The 19976-nt window shown below is 37.3% G+C and overlaps 1 protein-coding gene across 26 annotated transcripts in view; it reads right to left on the bottom strand.

The window, feature by feature from the left end:
* LOC101963192 (microtubule actin crosslinking factor 1) overlaps positions 1-19976 on the bottom strand; it is a 347556-nt gene that overhangs the window by 165137 nt on the left and 162443 nt on the right. For all 26 annotated transcript variants that reach the window (XM_078025963.1, XM_078025971.1, XM_078025962.1 and 23 more), the window contains 15 exons: positions 13355-13521; positions 12460-12572; positions 12271-12377; positions 11616-11735; positions 11375-11470; positions 10645-10772; positions 10464-10557; positions 10113-10267; positions 8997-9270; positions 7729-7857; positions 6918-6995; positions 6110-6271; positions 4658-4762; positions 3711-3806; positions 2599-2724 (listed from right to left, as the gene is read on the bottom strand). In XM_078025963.1, coding sequence (XP_077882089.1) covers positions 2599-2724; positions 3711-3806; positions 4658-4762; positions 6110-6271; positions 6918-6995; positions 7729-7857; positions 8997-9270; positions 10113-10267; positions 10464-10557; positions 10645-10772; positions 11375-11470; positions 11616-11735; positions 12271-12377; positions 12460-12572; positions 13355-13521 — 1950 coding nt within the window. The remainder of the gene's footprint in view (positions 1-2598; positions 2725-3710; positions 3807-4657; positions 4763-6109; positions 6272-6917; positions 6996-7728; positions 7858-8996; positions 9271-10112; positions 10268-10463; positions 10558-10644; positions 10773-11374; positions 11471-11615; positions 11736-12270; positions 12378-12459; positions 12573-13354; positions 13522-19976) is intronic.

The raw sequence follows: 19976 nt of genomic DNA, 5'->3' as shown, positions 1-19976 counted from the left end.
AATGGTAGCTTTCTCCCTGTACCTTTTTCAATGACCCCAAAGCCACATGCAAAAAAACAAAACAAAAACAAAAATAAACTTCCTGCTGCCAAAATAAGGCTAAATAGCTAATAAAGGATTCCCCTAAATACAGTTCAGAAAGTGCAGAAGTTAAAAACAATAATAATAAGAACCATATAATTATTATTATTCATTTTCTCATCAGTAGAAACCAGTTCTTCCCTTTTTTGCTTAGGAGAAGATAGTTGAGCTATTTAAAATTTTTAATTTAAATTTAAATTTTTAATTTTTAATTTAAAATATTTCTATCTCCCAAGCTCTTCTTCAAGTATTTCCTTTTTTCAAATTGAATTAAGCTTTCTAGAGAAAGATCTTAGTTCTTGAACCAACAAATAAATACTGTTGGTAAAAGCATTATGATAAATGATTTAGGGTTTACCTTTTAGTATCTTGCCATGCTATATTCATGTAAATCTGACTGGTTTGAATGAAGTATCATGCAAAGTTGAAAGTCAAATCTCTGCAAATCCAATTATCTTAAAAGCTAATGAACTTCTTGTCAACAAAATTGGTAGTAATCTACGACCAATTCCATTAGAAAGTAAATGATAACCTTTATCTATTAAGCAGGATGTTTCAAGCCCATTGTGAGGCATAAAAGTCCCCAAAAAGAGGGCTTTCTTAGGATGGATATAGATGTGATGAAAGAGTTAATAATGTTAAGAAATGTCATTTAAGAATTAAGAATATGCATGTAAAGAAAAAGAAATGCTTAAACAAACTACCTGTGCCTGTCCCCGGGAGCATGATTGGAAGAAATACAACTTTAACTTATTAGTTAAGAAAGAGGAATGGAATACATCAGGGAGACAGCCATACTTCCATACTTGAGAGCTGGTCTACCCATTCCAGTTTCCTTGCAATAAAGATGTCAATTTCTGTCTAACCCACAGCCAAACATCTCAAGCTCCAGAGATCAAGTGCTCAGCGTGGTAAAAGTTCTGAAAAGAACCAGAAGCCAGGACAGATGCTCCCGAACCTGACGGACAAGCTGAGGAGCAGACCCAGGTGACTCCATGCCCCGATGACGCCGCCAACCCGATGCCCCTGACCTGGAGAGGAGGGAACAGAGCAGCGACCCTCGAGAAGAGAAGATATGACAATTGCAGAGGAGTTACCCTATGACAGGAAGGTACTCTGTGGAAGGGAGGACATAATAGCCAGGGATTATATTCCTCCTTCATAACTGGAGTACCTCTGAGAAACATTTTTAAAAACAACCGAAAAGTCAGGATTTTCTCCTTCATTCCAAATTAATTAAATTAACATTCTATTGCCCTAGTGAAGCACTGAATGTAAAGGTTTACTACTATATTTGAAAGCATTTTTTTTAAAAATTTGGACTGGGGAGGTAGCTTAGTGGTAAAATGCTTACCTAGCATGCACAAGGCCCTGAGATCAAACCTCAGTATCACCACCAAGCAAAACAAAACAAAACAAAAAAAACCTCAACTAATGTTCACAAACACCCAAATCTCACCCACAGAAACAAAACAAAAAAGCTAATTTGGGTTATTCTAGTTCTCTCATTTAGAATTTTTCTACTGAAATGTGAGAATCCTTTAGCTTCTCACATAGGAAAAGTGATTTCCTTATTGAATATACACTTCTACTATTTTAATTTGAAATGTAATTTGAGCCCTGTCTTGCCTTCTGTGTAATGCATTCAGTAAATATGTAGTTCTGCTACTGATTTTATAACCAGTTCTCCTGAAGGAATAATTCATTGGAAAAAATGAATATAAAATTGACTTAGATTAAATACTAAATCTAAAACTATTTCTTAAGTTAATATTGCTACATAAATAAATTGGACAAATACTGCATATATCTAAATGAGAGTTTAACGTTTGTCTTAATTAAAAGCAATTTTCTAACACCTCATCACTACCAAAAGAAATTAACCAAGGAGAAAAATTTGATTCAAGTCTATTTCTTCTCCCACTCCAACTTTTTTTTTTTTTTTTTTGATTCCTGTTCATGTAAGAAGAGTAAAAACAAATTTGAGCCAGGTGCAGTAGTGCATGCCTGTAATCCCAGCTACTCAGAAGGCTGAGACGGAGGACTGCAAGTTCAAGGTCAGCCTAGGTAACTTAGTCGGACCCTGTTTCAGTGGTATAGTGCCCAAGTTCAATTCCAAGTACAAAAACAAAAACAAAAGCAAAAAAAACTTACACCAAATTTGATACCTGCTAATACCCTTCAAACCTGCTACCTATGCTCTGTATTTCATCCTTGGTTCTATCTATTGCATTAAAACAGAAACAATGCAAACAAAATATGAAGAGCCCTGAGTGGCTCAAGGGAGGTAACTAGGCCTTCACATTAGTGAGTACCCAAAGAAATCTCATTAGTAACTTCTTTAAGGAAACAAAAGTAAAAGACAGAACAAAATTGATTAAACTCTCTTTGAATGTGAGCCAAAGTGTATAATAAGAATGACTCACTGCCCTGGAGCTTTCAAGGATATAAACAGCAACAGCTGATATAGTTTACTCGGTTTCTCAGAGTAACCATCCCCACTGAGACAACACCCACCATGGAGTCCTGGAGTAAGTCCTCAAGGCGGGATAAACTGGTGTTGTGGTCACAGGAATATTTTCGTTTGATGGAGTCTTGGAGGTTCCTCAAGAATGACTCCAGGTCTCGGGCATCACTGAAGAACTGTGGGAACATAAGAGAGTGGCAGCTTGTGCTCAGTACACCAGAATACCAAGATTTTAACTGAGGAAAAATCCTACTGGGCCAAGCTTAGCAAAGTTGATTACACTCTACTGGACTAGGGATAGTTCATAACAGAGGCCACAGAAATACAAATAGGAAGGCATAAAAAATCATGTCAGTAAAATGTTGGTGATGACAGCCATAAAACCTACTAAACTCTATAGAAAATTAGCCTGTTTTACCATCAGAAATCACTGCTCTTCCCTCTTGACTTCTGACTAGTGACAGCACTTGGCTGTGAGGTCTATTCCATGAAAAGCTTATAGGTTAAATGAATCAAGTGTTTCAATTCATTGATATGATTACAAAATGGTTAAAGAGATGACTTAGAATAAAAACAGAGATAACAGCTTATTTCCTCTTCTACCCTTTCATGAAAACAAGTAGTGTATTCTTTTATGTTGTGACAGACTATAGGTTGGAGGGATGGTCCTAATATTTTACAACTCCCCCTCTCTCTCATCAAGAAGTGAAATCTGTCTCCTTCCCTTGAAGCTGGGACATCTCATGTGACTTGCTTTGACAATGGCACATCAATACATCTAACAGCAGCAGAAAAAAGTACTTGTGCACAGGATTTGCTTTTTCTTGCTGCTTGTAGAACAGATACTTTGTGAAGGCTATTTGGATGATAAGGACACATGGCCTTGTACCCTGTCACCCAAGCCATGTGTCAGATTCATGAGTGATGCCATTGGGATCAGCCAGTTGCCTGCCCACCTGGGGGCTATACACAGCTATGCATAGGACAGGCAAGACGAGAGCCACTCAGCTGAGCCAGCCCAAAATGAGCTAACTAAATGATTGCTGTCTTAAGAAACTAAGTTTTTTGGAGGTAGTTTACACAGTAAAAGCTATTTGATATAGAGGTACTTTTCACTTCAACTTTACCACAGGTATGTACACACATACCGAGTCCACCATACCTGAAAGTAAGCTGCATTCTCTTTCACATGCTGCTCAACACACAGGCATAGTTGCCTCATCCACTGCAACTGAGACTGAACAGCAGCACTATATGCCTGCAAGGACAAAGCACAGAGACAGAAGGGCATGAGTTTGGCAGGCTCGATATATATATATATATATATATATATATGTGTGTGTGTGATGCTCCTTCCAAATAAAACTCTGCTAATGATAGAGAAGTCAAGAGAAGAGGCATGGAGATACTTGACTGGCATCTGCTCAAAGCTTCCCATGAGAAAGACACTTGCCTTTTATCCAACAGGGTTATGTGAAAAGGGATCACAAAGAAAAGGTCTTTTCCGGGGCTGGGGATGTGACTCAAGTGGTAGCGCATTTGCCCAGGATGCGTGAGGCACTGGGTTCGATTCTCAGTACCACATAAAGAGAAAATAAAGATACTGTGTCCACCTAAAACTAAAAAATATTTTTAAAAAAAGAAAAGAAAAGGCCTCTTCCAAATTAAGTCACAACTAAATGAAGTGACCAGCAAAACCTAGGTACACATAAATCTCTCCTGGATTCTTCAACTGCTTCTCTTCTAGGACAAAGACATGGGTGGGTAGGGGCAAAAGGACAGTCAGTAAAGGTAATGAATTTTATTTCTTCAAATAAAATTGAATATATCTGGACAGTTATCTGAAGAAATATAATCTGAGTCACTTTCCCCCATACAGTCAGGAGTCAATGTCTCTTATAATGTTTCTCTTATTATTCTTCTTAGACCATCAAAACTGTTTGCAGGCTTTTGTGGACTATAAACAGCATGGAATGAAAAGGGAAATAATCCAAAACAAATGATCCCCGATACTCCCTCCAAAATATAGCCACCAACTTGAATATTTGAATATTTTTTATAACAACAACTTCTGAATGTTTGACCGTCATACATTTTCAAGTCTCATACCTCCACAGTCTGCTTAGCTGGATGGTTCTCAAGTGACAGCAGTTCTGCTGTATCTTGTAGAGACCGAAACACATCCTGTTTCTCCTCCAGTTCCATTGTTAACTCCTGAAAATTGAATTCAGTTTATTAATAAGCTCTACTAAGGGAGAGGGTAGCAATAAAAAAGAAATGTGTCCTCTGCCCTACTTTGAATCTAAAACACAGGATTGGTGCCAAAATGACACGTATAAACAGCACATGCGAAAGGATTTCAGAAAAGGGCCAAAAGACTAGAATCAGTGGGTGGGTGGGGGCAAAAGGACAGTCAATAAAGGTAATAAATTTTATTATTTATTACCTTTAAGGACATGAGACTTGAGCCAGATCTGAGTAAAGTAGGAGAACACAATGTTGTGTTCAAATCAGCCCCACACTAGAACAGGACACACAGCAGAGCAATATCACTGACCAACTGGCTTTGTTAGCCTACAAGGCCCTTCTGACATTAAATTCTACTAATACTACAGGACTCAGTTTAAACACCAGCTCACTTCTTCTCCCTGATGCTTCTGGAGCACTTCTTACACGTCTACTTTAGCTTAATTTCAGTTCTTCCACAACACCCATTCTTTCCTCTTCACTTCAGAGGACTCCTTTGTTCTTCTCTACATAGGAGAAGCTCACGTTTTTTTAAGAATCCTAACTTAATGGGATTCAAGTAATTAAAGTGAGTGCTAGCAAAAAAGCTTCCTATTTGCATAATTCAAAATCTTTTAAAATCTTGTGTATGAAAATACTGATAGTAGCAAAAAAAATAACCCTACTTACTACATTTTCTATTGAAAAAAAATAAAAAGCATTGTCATGTTCAATGTTGAATTTTCTTGCCCATTTTACAAAGTAAGAGATTAAGACCAAAGTGTTATTAGAAGAATTAATAAAAAGAAATCAGAAATTTGTGGGAAGCCAAGAGTATATCCCAATTAAATAATACTAAGCCATTTACAAAGTGCTTTGCCTAGATTAGCTTATTAATAAGTCTTACTCAACCTTTTATATAACCCTTTGAAGTGGCTTTTATCCCATTTTACAAAAGTCCAGAGAGATTAAATGATTTGCCCAAGGTCATAGAGCTAGTTAGTGGAGAAAAAAGAATTTGAATTTAGCTCTGCATCACTCCAAAGCCTATAATTTTACTACAAAACTATATTGTTTTGGAAATGACCCAACTTGTGTTACTGCTGCTCAATTCATCCAAGATTCAGCCTTCTTAAATAGTTCTCAATAAATTAATCTGGAACTCCATTGCTCCTCTCTCCACAAATATTTCTCACATGCATGGATGCATTGAGCAGGGTCCTATTTCCCTCTGTTAGAGTGCAGCTCCAGAAAACCAGGCTCTTTGCAGACTAGCCCCAAGTGTCCTCCTGCTGTTGTTAAATAAGCATGACAGGGCTGCTGTGTTAGACTCACAGAGAAGTAATTTTTCTTTGCTGAGATACTGGGATTGTTGTCACTCCAGTCATATGCTAATTCTTCCTCCTCCTTCTCATTCAACCAGATCAGCTCAGCTGTAGCTCTAGAGACAAATTTATGCAAGCTCTGAAGGTGTCTCATCCGGAAGCTAGAAGTTTCCTAGACAAAGTAAAGGTTATCAGGTTAGACTGAGAGCTTCCACATCTGTAGAAGCCGGCCTGTTTTTGCAGAGGATCACAGGGCTTTGCTTATGTCTGGCAAATACTCTACCACTAAGCCACATCCTCAGACCAGAGACTGCTTTTTAATTACTGGTTTATTCTCCATGAATTCAAGTTTTACAAATTTGGTATAAGACTCCCCTAGCCACTGTCAATCTTAGGCAGAAGATAGAACTCATAAGGCCTTTATAGAAGCTTCCAGGATAAAGAATGATCCTGGGCCTGTCCTACTCTGGAACATCTTAATAGGCATGAAAAACACCAGATAGAAGAGGATTCCCTTTTCTACCAATGTCAAACTTCTAATTTTTTTTTTTTTTAAATCTCCAAGCATATATGGCCACTGCTTTGATGAGGCACAGGTTCTACCTACTTAAAAAATTTTAAAGCAGTGGTTTCTGACCCATTCAGAAAATGGAGAAAATGTTATAATACATATAAACAATCACAGAGTAAATGATATAACCTAATAAACAGAAAACTTAAACAGGTCCAAACCACATACTTTCTAATTAGGGAAGAGAGTTGTTTGGCTGTAACCAGATTCTCCATACACTGACCCTAAGTTAGTCGTCAAAACTCACCTTTAATTTACAATATTGTGTCTCCAGTTTTCCAAGAGTTTCAACATAGCTGGTATGGAAATTCTGGGACATCTTTCCCTGATAAGAAAGGAATGAAAGAAAAAGATGTTAGAGAAAGAATCAGTAAACTATGTGATGATTTCAACTAAGTAAATAATAAGTCTGTGTAGAGATAAGAACTCAATGCTCTGTGAACATGAAAGCTTCAACAACGAATCTCTGGGTGACATGTTATAGCTTGGAGTTGCACTTATGGGCAAGAGCTCTGCAGGTAACACCTCATAATCCTGTGTTTCCAGTAATTTGGGGAGGTCTCTAAGCAAAACCTCTGTAAAATCATTCCCAAACTACAAAATTGCTTTTTTCAAGGGAAGAGTGGAAATAAAAAAGAGAAGAATCATGAATGAGGGAGAAGATAGACTGATGAACAGTTTTTCCACACAGCTCTCTACTGTAGACATGCAGCAAAGGGAAAACACTATGAATATTTAGAGAAAGAAGACCTGCGTTTAAAAACTGCTTCTGATACTTATTAATTCTGACCTTAGCTTCCAGTATCACTTTTTTTTTTTTTTAGTACAAAGGGTCAGCTAATAAAAATACTTTTCTCACAAGGTTAGTTCAAATGTTAACAGAGATACTTCATTTATAAAGAGAATTTTTTTTTTTTGCCAAGTGCTATTACTCATCATTATCACCCTTTTCCAGAGCCCCTGTCTCCTTAAAGACAGCTGCATCATGCATACCATCCCACTACTTGCTCATCCTCATCCCTTTCACAATCATAATGTGGATTCTGAATACTATGCACCTCATATAACCGGGCCTCCTTGACACTTGAGCCCAGTTCTTCCACACTAGTATGGATATGCTGCTGTGCTTCTAGCTGCAACTCCACACTAGGCAGGTCATTGCCCCATTCTGCCCGCTCCAGTTTCATCTGAAAAAGACAAAATAGGTATGCTATAATTCAGCTGAGTTGGCAGGAAAAGAAAATAAACAGAATTAATGTTTGGACAAAGTGGCTAGGGGCAGAAGATTGAGAGAAGAAAAAAATAAAGCATCTAAACTATCTCCACCATTCCATGGTCTCCTACAGGAAACTAAACCATAATCACCCGGGAGGAGCTAGAGAAGAAAGCCCTTTAACTAGTGAGGGGAAAGCCTTCTGCAGCTGCATGTGAGAATACATTCCCGAGTCCATCAATCAGAAAGGGTCTTCACAGGCTGAAAATATTTAAATTTACAGTTTAGGCATTCCCTTTATGGCATCTTTTCATTTCACAATCAGAACAGATATAAAAAGAAATATCTGAAAATATTTAGCTTCATTCTTGACAACAACTCTTAGCCAATGGAAGATAACTTTTTATATACCTTTATTTTGTTTATTTATTTTTATGTGGTGCTGATATTTTATTTTGTTTATTTTTATTTGGTACCAGGGCCTTGCACGTGGTAGGTGAGCGCTCTACCACTGAGCCACAACCCCAGCCCTGGAAGATAATTTTAAAACAGTGTGCTCTGAGGTACTTTTACTTATGGGCAAATGGGGAAATCTGTCATTTGCAGATGGGAAGAATTTAATAATGAAACAAAAAGGTTAAAAGTATAGGAAAATACCAAATTTGAACCATCATCCTAGAATAAAATATGTAGTACCCCCTTGAATAGTGGAACACAGCAACTTTGCTTAAACCTAAGAGTTAAGACAAACAACAAGAAAAGAAGAAACACCTCTACCAAAGGGGAAATTTCAGAAACTATATCTGAGATTTACAGACACAGCAATCCCCCCATCCCCGACAAAGTGCCATTAAAGGCACAGTTAGCTGAAGGGAATAGATTCCCAAAGGGCTTCAAATTAGAAAAGCTTATGCTATTCAGCATGGAATTGTGAGAATTTGCACTGACTTTCCCAACTTTAGATTTAATGAGAAGGTATCTTAGATACAGGAAGGACCAATTACTAAGAAAATCTGTACTGGGGACACAGAGCAACCTGGTCTCTTATTTTAGATTAGCTGCTGGATCCAGTAAACATTGTGTGCAGCACAAGCTTTTTAGACATACACCCACCTGCATCTCTTCTACCCAAGACAGTAGTTCATAAACAAATCGGAGATTGCCTTCATCTTCAGAGGAGGAGATAGACACAAGTTCAGCTCGAGTCATGGGCTTTCGGAACCAGGAGGTAGAAGAATGGGTAGCCTTGGTCAAGGGTTCTGCTTTCAGATGGGTAGTGGTTAAAGTAGAAGGAGGAACCAATTCAAGTGAAGTGAAATGGCCCTTCCTGTACAGGTTTGTACACTCCAGACGCAGGGTGACCAACTCATCCTGAAGGCGCATGACCCTGAAACACAAGGTGAGAAAAAGGAGAGACTCAAATCTATAACACGCTTAAAATAAAATCTTCACTATGCATTTGACAAGAATGTGGTAAAAATAAAAATGAGACCATAACATGAAAAGTGTTTTGAGAAAGTGTTATATGAATGTGAGGTGACCTTTTAATATTTTCATCTAGGGGCTGGGGATGTGGCTCAAGCGGTAGCGCGCTCGCCTGGCATGCGTGCGGCCCGGGTTCGATCCCCAGCACCACATACCAACAAAGGTGTTGTGTCCGCCGAGAACTAAAAAACTAAAAAATAAATATTAAAAATTCTCTCTCTCTCCCCACTCTCTTTAAAAAAAAAAAAAAAATATTTTCATCTAGTTTGAAATCATCTTCAAGGCAAATGCCAAACTGCAGTGGTTGTTGGAGGAAAACAAACCTGTATCTACTTCTATGGTTCCTGGAAGGTACAGCAGAATAAACAATGGATTACCATGCATCTTTAAGCAATCCTCATCCCCTCTGTGAGTCTATTTCCTCTCTATAAAATGAGTGTAATAGATCACCAATATTTCTAAACCAGATGTGCTATCACACCTATTCTGAAACAGGGAGAGATACAAAATGCCACAATGATTGCAGGAATCCCATGGGCACTCAGTAGGGGGGACTTGCAAGAAGGAGAAACTGTCCTCTACAAGAGAATGTTCCTGCTGAAAATATGTATGTGTAGTATTCCCACTGAGACAATGACCTCTCGAAGGCCCAAGTTATAAGATTCAGTGCCTGACTCTTGACCCACTCTTGTCATTGAGCCTCAGTAGTTAGCAAGCCCTCTGTGTGAGTCCCTTGTTCCTCACCTAAAGGCCAGTTCTTCTAACTGGTAGTAATTCTCATCCCGTAGGATCTGGAGATCCACCTGCAGCTGCCTGATGAGACCTTCGCACTCCTGAATGTACATGATGACATCTGACTCACATTGTACTGGCTGTCCTGATTCCAGGTGAGCAGCATCCTGGGACAGAAAGGGAAAAAAAAGGGTGGGATAACTTTGTTACCTACTAGGACAGAGGGAGCCAATGGGCCCACGGTACTTCCAAGAAAAAAGAAGTAATAGCTGGATTCTACAAATGTTAACTGTGATGATTAGAGCAGAGAGTGAGAACGTAGAAACAGATGATAGAAGGAATGGGATAAAACAAGAGACTTACAGCCTGCAGTGTATTTTTAGCTAGTGTCAGTTTTTCTTCACAGTTCAAAGCACCATTCTGGATTTTGTTTGCAATCTGTAGCAGCAATTCTAGCCTAAAATAAGATAAAAACCATAGTCCAGTGCAAGGTTTGAAGTAGCCCAGTTAGGAATGTAAGATCACCCCCATGCTCCACACCCACCTCTCTACAGCTGGCCGGAGGGATTTCTCTCGCTCTAGCATCTCAATGATGAGTTTTCCCCACTCTTCTTCCACATGATTAGGGTGATAACCTTGAGGCAGCTTAATTCTGCCAAATTCAATCCACACCTGAAAGAAAACATTCTTCAGTCCAAAACTACAGCCATGCCCTCAGGCCTATTTTCATTTGTTCTTGTACTTCATTTCTTGCCTCTTTACTCAGTTATTTTCCTACTATTTAATATGGGCAAAAGATCAAATATTTAGCAGTGCATCCCTTAAGATGAGAAGGAAAAAAATAAAAAATATAGAGACTACAGAAATCCTTCCATTCCTTCTATACTTCCTACAAATATTGCTATCTTCTCAATAATCTCCATTCTGGCAAGGTTAAATGCCCAGCCCATCTTTACCACTTCAAATTCTCCAGAAACCAAGATATGAATGGAAATCTCTTTTATTTTCATCCCAAGGAAAGATTTAGTTTCCCTCTAAGTTGTAGAATAACTTATTCACAAAACTCAAGATTTCTGAATAAATACATGCCACTTTTCAGCAAAAAAAAAAAGATGGTTGATGCTATCCCTTTACCATGAATTTATTTTCAAGACCAGACTAAGGGTGTTGTCACCAACACAAGTTGGGCAGTGCACACAGGGAATCTGTTGGACCAGGAAGCAACAACAGTGCTAATGAGCAAATCACGAAGTCATAGTCAGTGATTTCCTTACCTCTAATAATTTATATAACTCCTCAATTCTTCCTTTTTCTCTCTCCTTGGCCAGAATTTCTGTTTCTTTGAAGTGTATATATTGGTTATAAAGTGCCTACAAAATTAATATTTGGTGAATGGATGAAAGTAAGCAACAGGGTCCAATTTTTCACACTACCTCACCCACAGTAGGCAGTAACAAGTCCTGAGATTCAGTCTCTAGAAAGAATTGATTAAACAATTTAAGGCCATGGCTTTACCTTTAGTTCAACAGGGTTCTGGGGAAAAGATTTATCTGACATCAGTATGGTATGCTGTTTGATCCAGGGGATGAGGGAGTCCACTCGGCTTTGGTATTCTTGCCACCTGGAATCCACTTCCTATTGCCAGAAGGGAAACATCACATATCTGATTAGCAATATCCAGAACAAGCACAGAATAAAGTAGCTCAGGCCACCCCAGACCATGTAAAATCCTTTTCCTCTAACTGCCTAGGAAGTTGCTCAGTTTAATGCTCACAGTCCCAGTTTCGAAGCTCCTCAAGGACTCTCAGGTGGCATTCAAAATCCTGACATCAAAAAAGGCTACAGATCAGCTACTAAAAATATTTAGAAAAGATCCATGATATAACTAACCAAACTGATATCAGTAGCTGAGAAAACACTGCCTTATCCTGAATTACAGCTGGGAACAAGAAGGACATTCTTGGCTGGCATTTAGCACAAAATGATTTTGCTAGATGAGGCAAAATTTGCAAAACCTAGGCTCATTCCCAGGGATCAAGGACAATGTAGATTCAAATGACTCTGTATAAAAGTGCTCTATATACAATGAGAACTTAACAACACTACCTAATCAATGTAGTCCACCCAAACAAATTAAAGTCAGAGGAACTTCAGGAGAATGTTCTTTTACCGTAGCACTGATCCCTTCTCCACCCTCAGGGACTTTAGGGAAGGCATCATAAATTGAAGACACATAAGTGATTACAGACTTTTCATCTGGAGATGGCACATCCACATCTGAGAGAATGGACAAGAAATTTCTCAGAACAAAGGAACAGTGAATATATGCCAAACATACTCAAGTTCAATAAACTCTCACCTTCTGCATCCAGCAATCTGGTGACTCCCAGTCTTTCTGCCACTTCAAAAGCCTGTTCCAGATTCTCTCGGTTACTTTGGATTTGCACCCTCTCCATATCTACCAAATCAGGTCTGTAAAAGTTCATCAAGGCACATGAAAGGCCACCATCTACATATCACACATGAGTTCACACAAAGAAAACCTCTTAGAAATTCCCAGAGCTGGAAATTTCTAACTCAGTGAGTTAGAGAGAAAGCAAGAGGTTCAGAAGGGTATTAATCACAATTTCAATTATATGCCAGGTAATTTTAAACTTGCACAACAGTAGGTTCACTGCATTCTTGGAAAAGGTATCACAAACTAGTACAAAGTGAAAATTGGTGCATATTTATGACCACTAAGAGCACAATAATTTTTATTTCTGTCATTAAAATTCCTGTCTTCCTCACTCACCCCACTTCAAGCCACCTGCTGATCCTCAACCACTCCAATCAAGTCCTTACTTTAGACCCTATGCACTTGTTCTTTCCTCCACCTGGAACACTCTGACCACACAGGTCTGCATAACTCACTTCTGATAGTCCTGACCACTTTTGTCTAAATTACCAGAGTCCCCTGTCACTTCTCCCTTCCATTGCACATGCCAATGTAGGACAGCATGCGCCCATTTCCTTATTGCCTATTCTACTGGAGGATAAGTTCTGTGAAAGCAAGAAACTTTTACTCTTTTGTTCATGGCTATCTGTGCCTAGTGCCTAGTTAAAATTGTAGGAACTCAATAAAGATTCCTTTTTCAAATGACTAAATGAATTAGAACTATAATTCTTGTTAAAGGGGAGAAATGGCATTATAACCAATTACAATGAGACGAGACGAAGTTCTTCCAGGAGCACTAAAATTCCACTATACTTACCTATATCGGTGAATAAGTGCATTGAACATTTTCCCATCACTCCAGCAGGAAGAAAAGTTGGTACATTTGATTCCTGTGTAACCAGCTGTCACCTTCTGAGTCCACAAAAGTAGTTTTTCCTTGGCTGACATATCCCCTGATTCCCCACTAATATAGATGTCAGAGATCTGCCAAAAGATAGGACATGGAATAATTTAGTATAAGTAAGATGAAGCCTTTTAATCTTCTCTGCTCAGAGAGGAAGAGGGACATACAAGGTTGGCAGCCATGTAGACACAACTCCAACATATATTCGCCCTCTTTGGTAGTCAAAGAAATGAAAATTAAAACCATGAGAGGATATTTTTTACCTATTAAACTAGGAAAGGTTTAATTGTAATGGCACTAATCAGGATTGGAAAAAATGTCTAAAATTGGATATTCTCACCCATTGCCTCTAGAGAAAGTATAAGTGACATAACTCCTGTGGATGTCAGCTTTGAATTAAAAGTCTTAAAGGAATACATACAACTTGTTAGAAAATCCTCAGTGATAGGTACAAAAATTTCAGACAAGAATGTTCACTGAAACATAAAAAGCAAGCATGACATAGAAAAAAATGTTAAAAAGAGCTTAAACTCTAATGAAGGATTACTGGTGGTCACAAATTATAGAACATAGGAAAGAATTCTTTGTAGCACTTAAAGGTATTCTTTAAAAAAATTTAATGACATAGGAAAATGGTCATTGAATTTCATAAAAAGAAAAAGAACACAAATAAAATATATAGTAATCCTAATTTCATAAAAGATATGGAAAATATATTTAAGTATATAGTCACACATATGCATATGTATACATACATGTAATGTGATACAGATGCATACATGTATTTGAGTATAAATCCTAGGGAGGGTTGGGGTTGTGGCTCAGTAGTAGAGCACTTGCCTAGCATGTGTGAGGCTCTGGGTTTGATTCTCTTTTTGATTCTTTGATTTATAAAATAAATAAAGGTCCATTGACAACTAAAAAATATTTTAAAAATAAATCCTAGGGATACAACAAATTAGTAGCCATAGCTATCTTTTAGTGGTAGCATTATAGGTGATTTTTATATTTTCAAATTTTTCTATATCATGTATATACTTGTAGTGAGAAAAAAAGCTTTTTGAAGAAATATCCAAAATATAGCATAAGACCCACTTCAGAGAGACTAGGAAAACGTTCATGCCTCTGATTCTAGAAAAACCTGAGTTTGAATCTTAGCTTAATCTTAGCTTAAGCTAATCTAAACATAAGCTCAGTTATCACATCTGTAAAGTAGAAATAATACCTACTACCTTTTCAAGGGTACTGTAATAATCAAACACTATATGAAAGCATCTAGTCTGAACCCAAGGTCATACCTAACAAATAGAGTTCCCTTCTCTCTTTTGTGTGGGTGATGATCCTCCTTAAATTCTTCTTCTTCTCCCTCCAACAGCACTGATGGGCTATGTCATAATTTAACTGAATGTTAAAGTTTTTAAATGTTAAATTTTTCATTGCTGGTTATTATTTCATATGTATAATCTTATCTCCCCAAAACTGTAGATTTCCTGAGGGACTGGTACCACATCTTAACCACAGAACTATCTAAAACCAAACAATAGCCCCTATGGGGGACAGCTCCTCACTGCCGGATGTGTTTTCAAGCAGCAGAAAGGATGCTGTGCAAGAAACAGTCTCCTGATCATGGTCCTTCTGAATTACTGCCCATTCACCAATGTTGTACTGATCATATGGGGAACTTAATGTGTTTTAATTAACAATCATTTGCTTTATAAATGGAATAGTAAATACAAGCAAGTGAAAGTATCTGAGGAGAAAACCCACCTAGAATCCAGAGTGAGGTTACTTTTTTGACAGCAAACAGAGAATTCAAAGCAGTGTGTAAAGGAAAACAAGTTTAAGCTAATGTTAAAAAGTGTCTCCCCTTAGTGAGACTATTTCCTTTCTTTCTTTTTTCAGACTTTGAATTGTGAGCACACTTTATTTCTGAACTAAAAACTACAAAAATAATTTTGATTAACAAGAAAAAGCACAAGGCTTTCAATCAGCTATGCTCCTGGAAGGAAGCATTTAGGAGAAACATGACCTCAGGCAAATCACTTAAGCCTTCTGTACTCTTTATTCCTCATATTTACTACAGGATAACTTTCTCATAGGGTCCTTATGTGGATTAAATAAGATAATGTAGGTATTGCCTGGAGAACATGTGTTTCTTTCCCATTATAACCATTAATTTTAATAAAACCACATAACCATTAATTTTAGGTCATGGTGTTTGGGCAGGGAAGGCATGAGCATGTCAACAGAACATCTTGATCCTTAACTGTCTCTATCAGTGACCCAGAGAAGCAGAACCCCTGTGGTCAGAACATTTGGCAATCAACAATAAGACATCTCAAAGCGTTCAATCCTAAATTCACAAACTCAACTCATAAAAAATGAGACCGTATATCAGCAAAAGATATGAGATCCCAACTTACAATGGTTCTACTTAATTTTACAATGATGTAAAAAAGCATATCACACAACTATTCCATTTTTCATTTTAAATATTTTATTCAACAAATTACACAAGATATTAAGCATTTTATTACAAAAAATACTTTGCATTATGTTAGATGATTTTGCCCAACTGTAGGCTAATGTATGTGTTCTGAGAAATTTAAGGTAGGCTATCCTAAGCTATAATGTTTGGTAAGTTTACATGGATTAAATCCATTTTCAACTTAAAATGTCTTCAACTTATGATAGGTTTATCAGGATGTAATCTCATCATAAGTCAAGGAATACCTATATTTTAAAAATAGGAAAAACAGTGGTTGGGTAAGGTGGCACATGCCTGTAATCCCAGCAACTTGGGAGGCTGAGGCAGGAGGATTTCGAGGCCCTAAGCAACTTGTCTCTAAATAAGATATAAAAAAGGGCTGGGGATATGACTCAGTGGTTAAGCATCCCTGGGTTCAATCCTCAGTACGGGGTGAGGTAGAGGGGACTGACAGGAAAAATAGGGCCAGAAACCTTAAAACTTTATTAAGGATAAAAGAAAGGAACCAGGAAGCATGGCCTCAACTGGGAAAGTAAAATAGTACCCTAATCAGCAGATTCAAGGGCAGAAGGTTCTCATGCCCTTGACAGGTACGGTATGTTCCTACAGGAGAAATCATGCCATCACACTTCAATGATACCAGCTAATAAGATTATCCTGCAAATCTGTCCGCCACTTATTATCTCTCTGCTCTGACTCCATGTTTACCTGACAATCTTCAAATTACTATTTGCTTCCCATATAGATACCCTAAAGCAACAAACTGTACTGAGTAGTTGATATAAATACTCCATAACTTGGTAGTTAAAATTCATTTTAAAAATTAATTAATCACATCTCTTACAATTTTATGTAGTTAACTCATGTTTATCATCTAACTTATGATAAACATGAGTTAACTACATAAAATTCAATCAACTCTAAATACATGGGGCATGGGGCTATGCTGAGGACCCAATGATGCTCATCGTGCCCAAGCCATCCTCCTTTCAGCCCAGTATAAACAGTACTGCTCTATTTCCAATTCTATTACAATCCCCCCTTAACAACATTTCTAAATGCCACCCCACACTAGCAGTTTCATGAACATATTAAGAAGGAAAAACTTGTTAGGAATAGGAAATAGGAAATAGATATGGTGAAGTAAAAAGGGATAAAATGAATGAGCAAAATGAGATCTGGGTATTTGGTCTCTTTACCAAAAACAAAACTACAGTTAGTTAACTGATATTGTATGTCTGGTGTAACCACAGCTAGCCTCTGATGACCTCTCCTACCTGCCAATTACAATGCTTTGCACTGAAACTACTTCAATGAATAGTTTTATTTCAGATTTTCAGCACAGCTATAAAGAGACAGGGAAATGTCTGGCTCTCTCAAGGAAAGAAAAGATACCCTGTTTAGATTTGAATCTTTCCTAGATTGTAAACTGGATGTGAAAAATGAGATTATCATCACATGCAACTCAGTGATTAAATTTGGCTTTTGTCCATATTTTCTTGTAATAACTTACATGTGATATGTGTACACAGTGCTGAGCTTTGGGTTCTACAGAAGCATTTACTTTAATCTTCCAAATGAACAAATCCAGCTTTAGTTTTAGGGAGTTCACAGGAAGTCATTTGGGAAGGATGCAGCCTCATTTCCATGCCAGAAACTATGAGTATCTACCTGAATTTCTTTTCATCCCACACTTCCCAAGTCCCGGTTAATTCCTTTTTTTAAGCATTCCTGAAAACTTAATATTTCCTAATAATTCAATAAGTATTTACTGAACAATGTCTTAACCCTAATGGCAGGCATAGAGAAAAAATAAATCACACTGTTTCTTCATTCTGATTATTACTTTTCAAGCAACCATTAGGTTCCAGGAACTATGTTTAAGCTGTGTTTTGTTTTGTTGTTTTGGGGTGGTACTGGGGATTGAACCCAGTATATTTAATATTTCAAATTTGAAGGTGATATTCCCAAGGACAATAACTAAAACTTTATTGAATTTTGGTCTTTTTTTTTTTTTAACAGATTATACTGTTTGATCTCCACAAAACTGATACTGATTGAACTAGCATATGGTGATACAGATACATTCATTTTTTTTTTTCATGAACTGACTATAACGTCACTGGGAATCCAACAAAAAGACTACAGGAAGTCAAACACAATGAAAATTTGTTTTGGGGAGGCTAGTGTCTGGAGGAAAAAGTTCTCTTTATATTTATTCATATATGACAGGCCATGTGAAAGAGTTATATGTAATTTAATGCAAATTGAGCAATAATAGTAATATCCAATAGAGAATCTCAGTAGAATGGAAAATTACTATAAGTTGGAGTAATCAAAAAGATTTCTTGAACAAGTACAATTTAAACTCATTATCACATAGCCCAATGATAAAGAGCTTACTCGGTACGTGTGAGGCCTTGGGTTCAATTCCCAGTACTGCCAGGAAATAAAAAATAAATGAACTCATCATTAAAAGATATTATGGAATAGACAAAGAGAAAGGGAAAAAGAATTCCAGGTAGAAAGGGAACATAAGCGAAGATTAGATGATGAGGGAAGTTTGAAAAAAGAAAAGTAGATGGTTAAAACCCAAAGGTTCAAGTTGGGAACTGACAAGAGAAAAGATTAGATAGATTATGGAAGAGTTGTAATACTAGACAGAGGATATGGACTATGTGAGTCTCAGAAGATGACAGTAGATGTTCTGAACATCTTGCTTCTCAGGTCCTAACATTTCCAGCTGACCTCATCCCACTATAGAGAAGGCATCAGACCCTGAAAATTTCCATTTGATAAGCAAGTGAGGGCACAGTGCAAGTGGAGCTCATTACAAATGCCCAGCCCAGAGAACTAATGGCCACTGTATTTGTGGGGAGTAGTTTATGACCAATATTGAGATTAAGAGGAAGTTCATGGGGATGTTCACTTCCATATTCAAGAGTCAGAGTTCTCACAATGGAATGAAACTACAATGGAAAGCCTAGGTCAGGATATGGGAATTTTTCAATTCTACTAAATATTGGCAAACTTGCCCTTGTTGTATTTTCAGACTTTTTATTTTTCCTCCAGTCTTATGGGTATAAAATAGTATCTGCTTGTTGTTTGGACTTTTAGATCCCTGATGAGTAGTGAAAGCCTTCTTAAGTGTACGAGGCTTCTGGGTTACCTTTTTTCATGAACTGCTTATTTCTTGGCTTTCCCCTATTTTCCACAAGGGTATCTATCTTTTTCTTGTTTGTAAATCCTTTAAATAATAATGTTAATGAGTAACATTAATTGTGCTTGTATTAGTTCATATAAGTCTCACAATAATCTTATAAATTATCAACTACTCTTACCCTCGGTTTACAAATGAGGAAACTGTGGCACAGAGAAGTAACTTGCCCAAGGTACCCTGAAAGTCAGTGGCAGAACTAGGATTCAAATTCAGCCAATCTGTCTCTACACTCTTGGCCAATTTATCTATACAACACTTAATGCATTCTGGATATCAACCTTTTTTTCAGTATATGCATTCTATAATAATTCTAACATTATTATTACATTTTTTAATATTTATTTTTTAGTTGTAGTGGATACAATATCTTCAATTAATTTATTTTTATGTGTTGCTAAGGATTGAACCTAGGGCCTTGCCCATGCTAGGGGAGCGCTCTACTGCTGAGCCACAACCCCAGCCCCTATTGCATTTGTTTTTATACAATTTGTTTTTCTTAACTTCTCACCTGAAATATATATAATAGAAAGAATATATAATAAGCCCCATGTACACATCCCGCATTTTTAACCACTATGAACTCAGCTATCTTGCTTCATCCACACTCTACCCACTTCACCATGGCCTATTTTTATGAAGCAAATCCCACACATATTATTTCTTCTATGAACATTTCAGTGGCTAACTCTAAATGATAAGCACCCTCTATTTTTTAACATAACCACAATACTACTATTACACCTAAAAATAATGATTCTTTAGTAATATTTTTGATTAAGTAAAATTCTTTGAAAAAGAAACAAAATTCTTTCTTGAACAAAGCTCTA

This window comes from Ictidomys tridecemlineatus, chromosome 11, assembly GCF_052094955.1.
Source record: "Ictidomys tridecemlineatus isolate mIctTri1 chromosome 11, mIctTri1.hap1, whole genome shotgun sequence".
Taxonomy (NCBI): domain Eukaryota; kingdom Metazoa; phylum Chordata; class Mammalia; order Rodentia; family Sciuridae; genus Ictidomys; species Ictidomys tridecemlineatus.
Note: the sequence above shows the minus strand (reverse complement) of the source record. Positions and strands in the feature narration are given on the sequence as shown.